Source organism: Lynx canadensis, chromosome D1 (genome assembly GCF_007474595.2).
Source record: "Lynx canadensis isolate LIC74 chromosome D1, mLynCan4.pri.v2, whole genome shotgun sequence".
Taxonomy (NCBI): Eukaryota; Metazoa; Chordata; class Mammalia; order Carnivora; family Felidae; genus Lynx; species Lynx canadensis.
Window position 1 is genome coordinate 111,220,049 of NC_044312.2, and position 15,874 is coordinate 111,235,922.

The following is a 15,874-nucleotide window of genomic DNA, read 5'->3' on the forward strand; positions in this document are numbered from 1 at the left end:
GGAGGGGAGATTGTTCTGGTCAGGATACCAGCTCTTTACGAACTCGTGACGGGGCAGACACACTCTCCTGCTGCGGGGTACTGCCCCCGTGCTTCCTGTGGCTGCTTTGGTTTTGAGTCTGAACGTTCATCATATGTTTTAACCCAGAGGCCTGATACCAAATACTGCTTTCGTCAGTGTTTCTGAAGCTGTCTGAAAGCGAAGATGTACATACGCTTATAGAAGATGTATAAATTCCACCTCCCCTCAACAGTCAGAACACAGACCCCTTTAGTGGGTGGTGTCTGAGAATTACTCTGTGGCCGAGAAGCTGATGGTAGAATTTCTATGTGTGGGAACTGTAATTTGGGGCATAGTTGGTACTGTTGGCTGCTGTTTAAATAATATATTCACTGGCATTTTCCTTGGGGGACTTTTAATTTCCTGTAGTGTTCAAAGTCCAGAGAAACCTGTAACATTCCACTTAAAATGTGATGGATATTTCCAAGTATGTTAATCTTCATTGGGGCTTGAACAAAAGCCACGCATTGCTATGATTACCTCTACAATGTGTTTTACAGTGGTTAAATGAGGAGCAAATTATCCAGAGGCTTGTGGAAATAGTTCATCCATCGCAAGAAGAAGACGTAAGTTCTCTTGTGCGACTGTAAACTCGATGTTCTTGTTTTGTTTTTTAAAAAGCAACCGTGTTTATGTGCACAGAACATAATTGTACGAGACGTGAAGGTAGAGGACAGGTGTTGTTAAAGTTGACCGTTTTCTAAACACTGAAGGGTTTAAAAAATACTACATTTTCCTGTTGCCCAGAACTTTTCCGGAAATGTGGAAGACAGCAGGCCCCGGTTCCAGCACCGTCTCCCGGAGCTGGGATTTTGTGCTGCGTCTGCTCGCCTTTGCCGCAGACCTCCGTCCACACTCCTTTTTTCTTGCGTGCACATCTTGAGCCCAAATGGTGTGGCCACATCTGCACTTGTTTGTCTCTGTTCTGGCTAAAGCTTTCCGGGCGGCACCTCAGAATCTTCGCCACCACCGGACCCCTAGAGCGTTGGGCTCCTGGCGGTGGCACTTCCTGGCCTGGCTCACGGCGCTCACGTGAGGGTTTGGCTTTGTCCCGGGTGCTGACGACGGACTTGGCAATAGGATCGAGGCCGGGTTGGAGCATGAAGACAGAGCTGTGTGCCCAGCGGATGCCCGTGCGGGGTCGGGGAGGGGTCCCCGGGACCAGCCCGTCCGCCTCGTGGAGGGACCCGTCACTCTGCGCCTCTGCCGCTGCTCTGGCTGCCACCTTCAGCAGGGCTGGGCCACGCGGGATTGCGGGCGTCCAGCCCTTTCTCCCCGCGCACGTGGCACTTCTGTGGGGCTCAGCCTACTGTCTGTGAAGGGGCTGCTTTAAAGTAGAGGCGGGGAGGTCGGGGGACCCTCCCTTAGGCCTCTAGGTGGCCACTTAGTTCGAAGAGTGAGCCCCACGGAGGAGTAGCACAAAGCTAGGCGTGTGTCCCCGGAGGACATTTGGCTCACAAAGGTGAATTTTCTGTCGAGGTTGAGTTAGCCCCTTCTACTCTGGTGCACTCAAAACCTTTGCTACCTGGAGTTCAGCTGAAACGGGCTTTTCCAAAAAAAAAAAAAAAAAAAAAAAAAAAAAAAAAAAAGTTAATCATTAAAGGTGCTATTCGTTCCCGTCTTGCCCTCGGGACCGTGCAGCTGGCGCTCCCCTCGGTGTCGTCACTGCCGACGTTCAGAACACAGTCCCGCACACGCCCGTGCCGTGCCGGTGCTCGAGTGCGGGAGCCCTGCCCAGCGGGAGCCCACCGTCTGGTTGGGGTGGTAACCCCTCCCGTGCCGGGGGGTTGGGCGCTTCCCGAGCACGCTTCCCGTGTGACCCAGGTGTGGCCGGCGCGGGCCGTGGAGAGAGGTGACAGGGAGCGCGGCCCGTGCCACTCGGGGGGAGCATGTGTCCGTGGACGAGGCTTGCCTTTCGCCAGGTTCACGTTCCTGAACGGCAGAGCTTGATTACTCAACGGGAAGTTAGTTATACCTGCCTGCGAGGTTCAGGAGAAACTGATAAAGGAGAAGCCCGGCTCTGCAGCTTTCTTTTTTCTTTTTTCAAGGACAAAGCATTTGGGGGCATTAACACCTTCTTTACTTGCCTTGCAAGAAAGTTAATTTTGCCTCTGGACAGTCCTGTTGATACTTCTGTTTTGTATTATGGGATACGTTATATGCTAAAATGGCACTGACCGGTTTGTGTTCGTGAAGGAAACTTCAGGCTCCTAATTCCGGTCAGTGGATTTTGCTGTCCTGGCGCGTGTCGTCACCTGTGCCACAGGATCGCTGTCGACCGTGCCCGTGTCACGTGCCACAGAACGTGATGCACGCGGGTGCTGAGACTTCGGACCTTTCCTGGCAGGCTGTTACACCACACACGAGGAGAACATGCAGTATTTGTTACCCATTGGCATATTCCAGGAAGCTTTGTCTTTTTTTCTTTTTTTTTTTTTTTTTTGGTTAACGTCCATTTATTTTTGAGAGAGAGGCAGAGAGTGCTTGCACACGAGTCGGCGGGGAGCGGGGAGAAAGGGAGAGAATCCGAAGCAGGCTCCACGGTGTCAGCCCAGGGCCCGACACGGGGCTGGAACTCACCAGTGAGATCATGACCTGAGCTAAAGTCAGACGCTTAACCGACTGAGCCACCCAGGAACCCCTGTCTTTATTTTTTAAATCAGTGCCAATTTAAAAGCTAATTTATGAGCTTCTATGCTAATAAGAGTATATACAGTTGACCTTTGAACAACACAGGGGCGAGGGGTGCCAACCCCTACGAAGTCGAAAATCCACGTAAAAGTTTGGACTCCAGACGCTTAACTGCTGATAGCCTGCGATTGACCATAAGCCTTGCCGATCAGGTCAGCCGTCAGTTAGCACATAGATTGTGGATGTGTTCTGTGCACGTTCTTCTAATAAAGTAAGCTAGAGGAAAGACAGTGTTGTTAAGAAAGTCCTAAGGAAGAGAAAACGTATACTTACATGAGTATGGTACTGTATTAAGAAAATCCGCATGTAAGTGAACTCGTGCAGTTCAAACCCGTGTTGCTAAAAGGTCAGCTGTATTTGGGGACGTGTTTTTTTCAAGTTTTCACTTGTCGAAATTCTTCCTTGCCAGAACTTTGATCACATGTCCCTACACATGGAAATCTGTATCGTGCAGTGTTGTTACATGGAGCTCATTAGCCTGGCAGACTAAATTGCTCGTGTCTTTACCTGCGTGACTTCTTTTGAGCTTGACTTTCTGTTCACTGCAGCTTATTATGGCCAGTGTTAATTTGTGTTATTTCTTAAGCATTTTCTTCTCTAATGTTTTATTATAAATTTGACATTTGACGTGTTTGATAGTTAAAATTGTACTTTTTCCCTTTAGCGGCATTCAAATGCTTCACAGTCACTTTGTGAAATTGTTCGCCTGAGCAGAGACCAGATGTTACAGATCCAGAACAGTTCAGAACCAGATCCCCTGCTTGCCACTCTAGAAAAGTATGTTTCAAAGTCTGTTCTTGTTCTTTGTTCTTATTGATGCTGTTTGACGTGTTACCATTGTGAGTGTTGGTAAGTCTTCCTTGTGTGGGAATCGTGTCCCTGCAGAGTCCCCTCGGGTGGGTGAGAAGGTAGGAGAGCCGGCTTATCTGACCTCAGCTGTCTGTGGGGCCCGCTGGAGACCCACAGGGTAAGAAGGTGAATAAATGACATTTGTGTGTGGACTTTCAACTTTCAAGTAGTTGTAAACTAGAATTCTGTAAAGCCATCATAAGAGGGGGTGGCCGCAGTAGAACTGTAGTCACTGCCCCACAAGTCTTTGGTGAAGAGTCTTATACACAACCTAATTTGACCCATTTTAGTCCATGGTTCTTACTAGAAGCTCTTCTTAGTGTTTACTGTATCTTTGCAGCTGACTAGGGGCAACCTGACCAGACCTGATGGAAGGGTCACAAGCCCTATATGTTCTGTGTCTTTGAACTGCTCGTGCCCTTATTTTGAGACCGTGCCTTTGAGCAGCCGGCTCCCGTTTGGGTGGAAGATAGCTTGGGGGTGCTGTGCTGTTCCGAAATATGCGAATGGCCAACCCGTAGGTATTAGTTTCTGTAGATTCACAAATTTTCTGAAAGAATGCTTACCATCAAGCTTGGGCATACATTCGACCTGCATCCACACGGCTGCAGGCTGTTGGCATAAAGAAGAATCAGGCATTTCCGCCCTTCAGGTGAGTAAGTAGAGAGGGTGCACACACCGTGAGCGGTGAGGTACGAGTGGCGGCCTTGCTTCAGTGCACGGCGGCTCTTGTCCTCTTGCGATCCTTCTGTACGTTGACGTTCATGTGGCTTCTTTTGGCTTAACTACCTGGAAGGTCCTTTTATTCAAATAAAACATTTGTGTGTATTACTTACCTGGCAAGTGTGAGATGAGCGAGGACCAAATTAGAGACGTCGTAACTTTTTTAGTCTGTCATCAGAGAAGCAGAGTTGTGTTTTCCCAGTGAGTATTGTTGACTAGGAAGGAGTTGACTAATTCTCTGAGGGAGCGAAACAGATTATTGGTTCCTGAGTGATATGTCATTTTACCCATCCCATTTCCGTTATTCTTGGCTTTATGGTATATGTACTCTTTTTATAAATATAAGACATTCCGCATTCAAATACCAGTAATCATAGTATTAGGTTGAACCACGTCAAATTGCCATTTGAGTAGGGTAAAAACATATTGAATACCAACAGTCTGTGGTTCATGACAGCAGTTGTCCAACAGAAATAAAAGATGTAATTTTAAATTACCCAGTAGCCACATTCAAGTAAAAGGTGAAATTAATTGTAATAATTATTTAATCTAATTGATACAAAATACTTGAACATCAGCTCATTTAAAAAATTACTGAGGTATTCTACATTCTTTGCCCAAAGTTTTGGAAACCCAGCATATATTTTACACGTAGGACAGATCAATTGAGACTAATCGCAGTTTGAGTACAGTGGCCTCATGTGGTTGACTCTGGCCACCTGGGACAGCAGGTTCGCCTTGAATGTCAGACTGACCAACATTAATCACGGAGTTTCAGCGCCACCAGAGCCCTCTCAAATGTGGAATCTGACCCATGAAGCCCCTGTATGGACTAGCTCTTAGAGTTCAAGCTGTGTCTTTAGTCCTGGATCAGCTATAAATTGAATTATACAGGTGCATACTCAGAATTGACATCATTAAATACTAGTTGGAGTAAATTTCTTCAAATTCGTGGACTTGAGGAGTCAGGAGTCCCATGCTATCACTGAGTTAAATCTTCACTGCACTTAGCAGTGGGGAGACTTACTCTATAACAGCGCCTCCCACACTCTTGAGATGAGAACCAGCCCCTTTTAATATCACACATGCTCCCACGTTATGGTGGTTTCTTAGTGTCTGTTGGTTAAGAAAATGCACAGTGACCAAAGGCTTCTACAGGCTTGGCAAACTTACTAATCATAATAGCATTTGTGTATAGTTGATATATTGTTAGGTAGTAATGTATAATACCTGTTTATGTTTGATAAATTATGGCGTAATGTAGCAATATTATATTTTTTAAGATTTTAACGTTTATTTGTTTTTGAGAGAGAGAGTGAGAGCGAGCGAGCAGGGGAGGGCTAGAGAGAGAGGGAGACACAGAATCCGAAGCAGGCTCCAGACTCTGAGCCGTCAGCACAGAGCCCGATGCAGGGCTCAAACCCACGAACCGTGAGATCGTGACCTGAATTGAAGTCGGATGCTTAACCCACTGAGCCCCCCCAGGCACCCCTGTCTGTTGTGGTTTCAAGCTGCTAAGTAAGAACATCACTTGAACGAGAAGGTGGACGTCTATAGTTGGTCGCCGTGTCCATACTCCTCTACCTGGGGTGAGGCTGCTATTTGAAGAATAGACATATTTACTGTGAAAAAGCTGTCTGTTTTCCAGAGCTCAAGCCCAAACCTAGTATTTATTCTCTGGACTGCCATGCGTTGAGTAGCGTTTACGGTGCTGTTTTGGGCCAAGGTCTCACAAGGGGTTTCAGTGCTGGTCTGGGAGTGTGTGAGAGCTCCTTCCAGCGAGGGGGGTCCTCTGAAGTTCGGCACCGGTTGTATTTGCTTCCCCCAAATAAAAGGAGATTCTCCTGCTTGCTGCCCTAGCCTGGAGAGGGCGGCGGTGTTGGGCTGCGGCGGGCCCAGCTGTCCTCCGCATGACTGGCGTCTCCGCTGGGTGTGCAGCGGGGGCTCCCCAGCTGTAGGCCCCATTGTACGGGAGACCCCAGTTCTAATTCACTTGGATTCGGAAATACTGAGATCCTGAGAAACTGAGATTTTTCCTTGAGAACACCCATGTAAGTTTACCTAACAAGTTACCCTTGTGTTTTACATTGATCATGACCTTGAATATGTAATGGGAAGAGCCAGCCCGCAGAGAATACTTCTTGGGCAGTAGTTCAGTCAGATCCATTTCATTGCTACCGTGTTACTTTGATTTACCAGATTTTAATTAGAGGGTAAAATGCAACAATTGATCTTGTCTTTTACCTGTTTCAGATCTTAGTTAATTATACATCAGTGCCTTTGTGGGAAAACACTTGTGGGTTCTATTTTCCTTTTTGAAAAATTACCCTTCTTTTGTGGGACATAGAGTTCCAAATCTTATTACCACCCACAGCTACCACCGCCACCACCCTGGTCTCAGTGGGAGGTGACCGCCAATCTTGAAGTATTTGTTGGCTCTCGCCAAGATTGGCAAAGGCCAGCAGGGCCCAGGTAATTCTGCTGAGGCGGCGGGGTGGGGCGAGTAGGAAAGCGTATGTGGGAGAGTTGCATTTCTAATAAGCAGGATCACTTGTGTGCTCTAATAAATGTATTAAAAATAAAACATTAAGTAAAACGGATACTTGCCTTACCGGTAGCGTGATTTTTTTTCTCTGACGTTACTGTTAAATGATGTTACGGTTAGCACTTGACTGTTGATTTGTCTCCCCAGGCAAGAAATTATAGAACAGCTTCTATCAAATATTTTTCACAAGGAGAAAAATGAATCAGCCATCGTCAGTGCAATCCAGATATTGCTGACTTTACTTGAGACACGGCGACCAACGTAAGCTTTCCTTTTGTCTTACAGCAACGAGCCATGTTGTCGTGCTTTTAGATTTCCTAAAAGTGCAGAGTCGCTGGTTGATAAAGTGCAACATCATGCCCTTGAATTGCAGGTGCCGAATCTTTTTCCACCACATAAACTGTAAGTTAGTTTTATGTGAATGTGGTAGGTAGGGATACAGTTTGGTGACGCTGTTTATGGGCAGCGTCTGGGTACTTGTACCAGTTATGAAAACGTTGCTGTAAGTGCTGTCATAAAACAAGTGCGTCACAGCGGAGAAGCTTCTTTCCTAATTATGAAAATGGAAAAGAGGTGTTCTCCTGGTCGGTGGGCAGCTCTCTCTCCTCCACGCAGCGGTTCAGGGACTTTCTGTCTTGTGATTCTTTCCTCCTCGTGCTAGCTTGAGGCTTCACATTGAGCCTTTGGGGGTTTCACATGTGAGGCCACTGCAGTTGGTGAGGCTGTTTTAAAATGGATGGGCAGGTGGCTTGAGGCCTTTACGGCAAAATTTGAGCAAAGTGAGAACCAGAAATGTGTGCTTCCCCCAAGTGTTGTGTCCCGGGCCAGCCGTTTGTGTTCGTCGTGTCATTCTTCACAGTTTATGTCCACTGCTGGCTAATTCGCTTAGTGATCATCAGCGTTTTCTGATGGTTCCCTGGAGCATGAGAAGAGGTACGTACCCGTAAGCATTGCAGGAATATGTGGTTTAGAGACTAGAGTTTGTGTTTTCTCACTCGCTGTTGGATTTATCCGGTAAACCAGAGGGCATGAAGAGGACAGAAAAGGGCTGCCGTCAGCAGATGAAAATCTCGGCCGTCCAGGGTTTCTGGATGTGTTTCTAACGATGTAATTTTGGTTTCTAGCAAAGTAGTGAGGACAGCCATTCTGCTTCCCAGATACCTGATCTCTTGTCCTGGTCTGTTGAGTTCTTGGTTAGCGGTAGGGGAAGGGCAGTCTGGCAGCCCTGCTTCAAATGCCTTGTAATTTGGAGATTGCGTCTGCAGCTTTGACCGTGTCTTCTGTAAATTCTGTTTCAAGTCACGTAACCGGCAACTTTTCAGGTGTCAGGCAGGTGGCGCGGGACTGTCATCCTGCTGGTCCTGCCCTCACGGTGGTGGTGGCACCATCTCTGAAAATGGTCTGGAAGCACCTGAAGCGGTATTGGTGGCTTAGACCAGCTGCCCTGCCTTGAGAAGGCTACTTCTGAGAACAAGGATGCATCTTTGTGTATAGAAGAGAAGAACCACACCGCTGTGCAGCCTAAAGCAGAGGAGATACCCCAGTAAGAGGAGGAAAGTTCTGACCAGAAGGAACTTGTCTTCAAATCAGAAAGGTTTATCAAATACTAAACAAGATTAAATATTAGGGGGGGAGGGCTCAGATTCTAGCCTTTTCCTGATGAGCTTTCTGAATCCCAAGAAGAAAGGATAAATCCTGAAGGTATCTGGCTAAGAAGTCGTGGGTCAACTACAAAGCGAATCGGATTGCCAGGCCTGTTCTCTGTGCATGTGAATAGATCTTCCGTGGGTGTTGTAACTGGATACTGGAAAGCAGGGCAGGACTGCGACCCTGACGCGCCGTTGCTGGTGTGTGGGGGCGGGAGAGCCATTTTAAAGCCTCTGTGACCTCAGTGTGCCCATCTGGTTTCTGTTCAGGGGGTACATTTTGTGAAGATTGTACTTTGCCGAAACCAACGGAAAATAAGTTAGAATAAAGAACTCGAAGGGATAATATTGGTAAAATTGATGATAAATGAAATGGATGGGGGGCGGGGGGAGCATTATTAACATGAACGTGAAGGTTAACTTTTAAGAAAGAATCATTGAATAAGTCACGTGTTGGGGAAAACAATGAATTTTAGATTATTTTAATAAAACTTAAGACATGAGATGGGGTAAGTTAGTATGTATGTCGGTTCTTGTCCTACACCAAGGAACTGAGGTGCACTCACAGTTTTTCTCATCTTGATAAATTATAGTTCAGATACATTTTCCATAAATGTAGAGTAGTAGGCTGTGACAGTCCCGAAGCTCCCTAGGGGGCAAGGAGGGCCGAGAAACCTCAGAGCTGTAGGCACAGGGTAATTTGCATACACCTGCAGGCCCTTCCCCGGGGAGCCGCGGTGGCGGTGGCAGCGGCCGTGGCAGGCAGAGCCGGGCAGACGAGAGAACACTCCGCTTTGCCCCGGGCGCGAGGAACCAGAGCAGCGGCCTTTGGGCAGAATGCACGATCCCCCTCCGTGATCCTCCTCTACCCTCTCTCCTGCTGAGCGAAGCTCTTTGGCTCCTAAGGACACGCTCTAGCCCCGAAGACACAGCTGGAGACCATTTGCAGTAGGCAGAAGGAACTGCAAAAAACCCTCTAGCCCACAAGACAGGCGGGGACGCATTATGGGCCCCTCGCACTGAAGCGAGGTCAGTGAGACCTAAGGGCCTGTCAGCTGCCTGAGACAGGCTAGCCCAAAACAACATTTTCCCCATCGGCAGTCCCGGTTCCCTGGGCTGATGGGGCAGGAGAGGCCAGTGTGGAAGGAGACCCTGCGGGCACAGGAGCAAGCTTAAAGGGTAGAACCTCCAAAGACTGAGCTAAAGAGTGACGGGGGGAAGACCTTGGCGAACCAGCCCTAACTGTAAACACGAAGTAAGGGGACACACACCTGAAGTCTGGAGCGGGCTGAGGTCACGGCAGCAGCAGAACCGAGACCTAGGCCAGCCGCTGACTGGAGGGGGAGGTGAACCCCGCCTTGAGGGCCTGGAGAGAAAGGGGTGTGTGTTCTAGAAACACTTACTGCCCTACGCGACTTGCCCACCTTTCCACGAAAAATTGTAAGACGAGCAAGATTAAAAAACCCCGAAAACTCAAGAGCAGGAGTAGTCAACAGACCGAGATTTAAAAATGCTGGAACTGTCTGCCAGGGAATTTAAAATAACTCTGATTAGTATGCCAACGGCCTGTGGGGAAAATGGACAAGCGCAAGCAGGTGAGGGGACTTTAGCGGAGATAGAACATCACACGGACAGTGCTGGAGCTGAGGCCCGCAGCAGAGATGAAGAAGGCCTCGGGGCTTACTGGTGAAGTTGGACGCAGTCAAAGAAGGAATCTCTAGGACGTTAGAAATCACCCACACTGACCGTGAAGAGGTGAACCAAAAAGACTTGCTTTGTGAGCCACAAGGGCCTAGGAGTGACCCGCCGCTGGGAACAAGGACCGGTGACCAGATCTCGGTCCCTCACACCAGTCTCCAGGGAAGGGAACCGGGGCTCCTGAGAGAAGTGGCTGGTTCTACAGGTAGGGCAGGAGGAGCCTGGAGCATCGTGTCAGGTAAAAATTAGGAAGTACAGAAAACCCTGCAGAACCCCATGGTGTAAGTGGCCGGGGTTAGGTCAGAAGAACACTGGGCCAACTGACACCCAGAGCTTTCATTGGCCAAAGCCGATTGGCCCAGTCAACACCCCCCACAACGGCACAAGGCGTCGTCTTCTAACCCACAGTAGAATGTTTCCGATAGTTCATACTGATACCAATAAACAGAAGAGCAGAGACACGTCTCCCCTGCAGAAGAGTTGCACGGAGTTCACGTGGATACACCCCCCTCAAGGAGGAAGAAAAGACTGCCCGCTCTCGTGCGTAGACCGCGCACCATGGCTTCCCTCCAGAGAGTTCTGTGTGGAAAGACAATAAAAAGAGCACCTTGACAGCGACTCTGGCAAACACTTCCTGGGCCAGATAATCAAAGTGGCAGCCGGTGACAAGTTGTGTTGACAGTCTGTGCTCTTGTGGCGTCACGGAAGTGACGTTTTCCCTGTGCGGGCTTCCTCTCAGAGGCCCCGCGGTCACGAGGAGAACATGAGACAGACTCCGGTGAAGGGACTGCAGGATACCTACCCAGTAAGGTCCGAGTAACCGTCCCAGCCAAGAGGAGCCTGAGGAGACAGGACAAGTAAATAAGGTGTGGTGTCTTGGACGGGATTCTTAAATGAAGGAGGGACCTTAGGTAAAACTGAGGAAATCTGAATAAAGTATGGATGTTGTGTGTCAACACTGACGTATTAATTGTGACAAATGTGTTAACGTTGTAAGATACTGATAACGGGACACTGGGTTTGGGTTGTGTGGGGACGGTCTGTGTTACCCTGGCAGTTTTTCTGTAAATGTGAAACAGTTGTAAAAGAAATTGACACAGCATTTAGACAGAAACCCAGTGACAACACAGAAGACTGGAATAGCAGTAGCAGCCCGCGTGACCCAGGTGACACTTGCAGAGCCTTCCCCCAGCCACGTCAGGGCGCGCAGTCTTTCCAAGTGCACACGGAACTTTTATCAGGATAGACCAGATGCTCAGCACAAAACCGTAACAAATTAAAATGATCTAATTATACATAGTATTTATTCCAACCATAATGGGTTTAAGATTGCTGGAACATCACCAAATATTTGGAAATGAAGCAAGACACTTCCTTCCTTCCTCCCTCCCTCCCTCTCTCCCTCCCTCCCTCCCTCCCTCCTTCCCTCCCCTCCCCTCCCCTCCCCTCCTCTCCCTTTTTTCTTAGGGAGAGAGCATTTGCATGTGCACTAGCCAGGGAAGGGCGGAGAAGGAGGGAGGGAGGGAGAGAGAATCTCAGGCAAACTCCACGTTCCATGCAGAGCCCAACATGGGGCTTGATCCCACAACCCCGGGATCATGACCTGAGCCGAAGTCAAGAGTCGGACGCTCAGTCGACTGAGCCACCCGGGCACCCCTTAAATGTTTACATCAAGAAAGACAAAAAAAGACAAAGTTTTGTGCCAATGATCTACTACCTTAAGAAACTAGTAAAAGAAGGGGGCCCCTGGGTGGCTCAGTCGGTTGAGCATCTGACTTCGGCTCAGGTCATGGTCTCACGGTTTGTGGGTTTGAGCCTCGTGTCGGGCTCTGTGCTGACAGCCTGGAGCCTGCTTCAGATTCTGTGTCTGCCCCCCGCCCCCCCAGCGCGTGCGCTCTCTCTCTCTCTTTTTTCTCTCATTTTAAGTAAATGCTTAAAAAAAGAAAAACTAGTAAAGGAAGAGCAAATGAAACCCAGAGCAAAGCAGGAAGGAAATAATAAAGATGAGAGCAGAAATCGAAGAGATTGAGAAGAGAGAAATAATGCAAAGAACCAGTGAAACTTAAAAGCCCTTTCTTTAAAAAGATTGATGAAATGAATACATCTGTGGTCAGATTAAGAAAATGTAGAAAAGATACGTATTATAAATCACTGGAGTAAAAGAGGGGACATAACTGCCTTCCCCACAGACATTAGAAGAGTAACAGAGCACTGTGAACACTCGGCAAACGGTTCCAACAGTTTAAAGGCCGCGGACAGCTTTCTTAAGGAAGTACCACCAGAGCTCACTCCGGAAAGTAATAGCTAGCATGATGATCTTAGATCTTTTGAAGAAGTTTAATTCCTATTTAAAAGCTTCTGGCAAAGAAAATTCCTGGCCCAGATTCGCTTCACTGCTGAATTCCACCAAAGATCCAAGGACTCTACAAAAATACAGGGGAAAGGACATTTTCCAGCTCATTTTATGAGGCCATCCTTACTTTGAAACTAGACGAAAAGAAAAACTAACAAGATTCCACAAGAACTTAGGTGTAGAGTTCCTTAAGAAAATATTAGCAAATTAAATACAGCAATATATTAAAAAGATAACATGTCATAACCAACTACGCTTATCTTGGGAACACAAGGCTCATTCATCCTTCAAAAATCAATCAGTGTGGGGTGCTTGGGGGGCTCAGTCAGTTGAGCATCCAACTCTTGATTTCGGCTCAGGTCATGATCCCAGGGTCATGGGATTGAGCCCCACATTGGACTCTGTGCTGAATGTGAAGCCTGCTTGAGATACTATATTCTCCTCCCCTCCCCTCCGTTCATGCACTCTCTCTCGCAAAATGTGTGTGTGTGTGTGTGTGTGTGTATGTATACACACACACACACACACACACACACACACATACATATAATCGGTACTAATGACCAAATGCAGACAAAATGGTAGAGCGATAGGAACTCTTATTTGTGGCTGGTGGGAACACAAAATGATACAGCCACTGCAGAAGACAGTTTGACAGTTTCTTACGAAAGTAAATATAATCCAGCAATTATGGTATTTACCCAAAGGAGTTGAAAACTGATGTTCACACACAGACCTGCACACGGATGTTTATGGCAGCTTTATCCACACTTGTCAAAACTTGGAAGCAACCAAGATGTCCTTCAGTAGATGAGCGGATCAGTAAACGGCGGTATAACCAAACAGATATTACCCAGTGCTAAAAAGAATGAGCTGTCAAGCCTCGAAAAGACATGAAAGAACCTTAAATGTTACTAAGTGAAGGGAGCCAAGGCAAAGTCTACATACTGTATGATTCCAGCCGTGTGACATTCGGGAAAAGGCAGAGCTGTGGAGACAACAGATCGGGTTGGCGGTGGGGAGATGGATGGGTGGGTAGAGCGCAGGGGACTCTCGGGGCAGTGAAAATAGTGTGATGCCATCATGACGGATATGTGTCATTATGTATTTATGTAAATCCCTGGAATGCACAACACCAAGAACGAACTGTGATGGTAAACTCTAGACCTGTGGTGATTATGTTGTGTCGGTGTAGGTTCATTGATCGAAATGGATATACCACTCTGGGGGTAGGGATGCTGATAATGGGGGAGGCTTGCACATAAGGGGGTAGAGGGCACATGGACTGTCCCTGTACTTTCCCTTCCACTTTGCTGTGAACTTAAAGTCTTTGCTGTGAGAATAAAGTCTTAATAAAAAATCAAACAGTGATACTAACAGATAAAAGAAGAAAAACCATGTAGTCATCTCAATAAATTCCTTTATGATAAAAACCTCTCAATAAATTAGTAATAGAAAGGACCTTGGAAACTGATAAGGCCCCCTTAAAACAAAATCTGTAGCTGATACCATTCTTAATGGTCAGAGACTGAAATGATAAGCCCCTGAAATCAAGGAACATGGCAAGGATATTCATTACCAGTCGTATTCAGCCTCATGAGTCCCAGCCAGTGTAGTAAGGCAGGAAAGAAAGAAATGGCATCCAGTTTGGAAAGGAAGGTATAAACTGAATCAGTGTGCAGATGTCAGGATTGTCTTCACAGAGAATACGAAAGAATACAAGAAAAAACAAAAACAACAAAACAAACCCCGAAACTACCCCTCCGAGGACTAACAAATAAATTTAGTATAATTGCAAGACATCATCAGGTCAGTATTCAAAAATTAGTTGGATTTCTTTCTCATAGCAACAAACAACTGGAATTTGGAATTTTTATGAAATATTTACATAGAAAAAAGAAAGTACTTAAATGTATACCTGTTTATAAAGTGTGTGTAGGATTGGGGCGCCTGGGTGGCGCAGTCGGTTAAGCGTCCGACTTCAGCCAGGTCACGATCTCGCGGTCTGTGAGTTCGAGCCCCGCGTCGGGCTCTGGGCTGATGGCTCAGAGCCTGGAGCCTGTTTCCAATTCTGTGTCTCCCTCTCTCTCTGCCCCTCCCCTGTTCATGCTCTGTCTCTCTCTGTCTCAAAAATAAATAAACATTTAAAAAAAAAATAAAGTGTGTGTAGGATTTAATGCTGAAAACCATTCCATATTGATGAAATCAAAGACAATCTAAATGGAAAGAGATACTGTGTTCATGGATTAGAAAACTCAATATTGTTGAGATGTCAGCTCTCCCCAGAGTGATCTGATCTGAAGTGCCCATGTAGTTCCAGTCAAAATCCAAGCAGGAGTGTTTGTAGAAATCAACAAGCGACCTCAGGGTTGTGAGTTGGAGCCCCGCATCGGGCTCCATGCTGGGTGTAGAGCCTACTTAGGAAATAAAAAGACAGGCCACACACTGTCAAAGAATATTTACAAATCATGTGTCTGAGCAAGAACTATATCCAGCTATATAACGAATATTCAAAACTTCAGTAATAAAAACAGTCCAGTTTCTTAAGATCAAAAGATTTGAGCAGACAATGAATGAAATATATTTGTGTAGCAAATAAATCTAAAAATGCCCATCATTTGTCAGTACTGAAAATCAAGTTAAAACCACATTGAAATACCATTATGTACCTTTTGAACAAATTGTATTTGTTTCCTGTGTCTGCTGTAACAAACTGTTGTAACAAAGCCACAAACGGGCTTAAAACAGCAGACACCACTGCGTCCCAGTGAATGCTGGAAGCCCAAGTTCAGGGTGTCAGCAGTGCCGCACTGCATCCAGGGACACTAGCCGAGACTCCTCCTTAGCCTCTTGCACCTTCCGGTGGCAGTTGGCATCTTTGGGCTTGTGGTCACCTGCCTCCTTCAGCTTCACATCCCCTTCTCTGTGTGCCATTGTGCCTCTTTAAAAAAAATTTTGTTTACACATTTATTTTTTTTGAGAGACAGAGACAGGATGTGAGCAGGGGAGGGGCATAGAGAGAGGGAGACAGATCTCGAAGCAGGCTCCAGGCTCCGAGCTGTCAGCCCAGAGTCCGACGCGGGGCCCGAACTCATAAGCCGCGAGATCATGACCTGAGCCGAAGTCGGATGCTCAACTGACCGAGCCACCCAGGTGCCCCATTGTGTCCTTTATAAGGACACCCGGAATGTCATTTAGGGGCTATCCGGATAATCTAATCTCCTCTCAGGATCCTTAATTGATTACATTCAAATAAGGTAACATTCACAGGCCCTGGGGAATAGGGTGTAGACCTATCTTTTGGGAGGC

General features: G+C 47.0%; 1 protein-coding gene across 23 annotated transcripts in view; it reads left to right on the plus strand.

Annotated features, from left to right (window-relative positions):
- Window positions 1-15,874, plus strand: part of PPP6R3 (protein phosphatase 6 regulatory subunit 3) — a 139,363-nt gene that overhangs the window by 79,098 nt on the left and 44,391 nt on the right. For all 23 annotated transcript variants that reach the window (XM_032594939.1, XM_032594938.1, XM_032594940.1 and 20 more), the window contains 3 exons: window positions 561-626; window positions 3,416-3,528; window positions 7,016-7,129. In XM_032594939.1, the coding sequence (XP_032450830.1) occupies window positions 561-626; window positions 3,416-3,528; window positions 7,016-7,129 (293 nt within the window). The remainder of the gene's footprint in view (window positions 1-560; window positions 627-3,415; window positions 3,529-7,015; window positions 7,130-15,874) is intronic.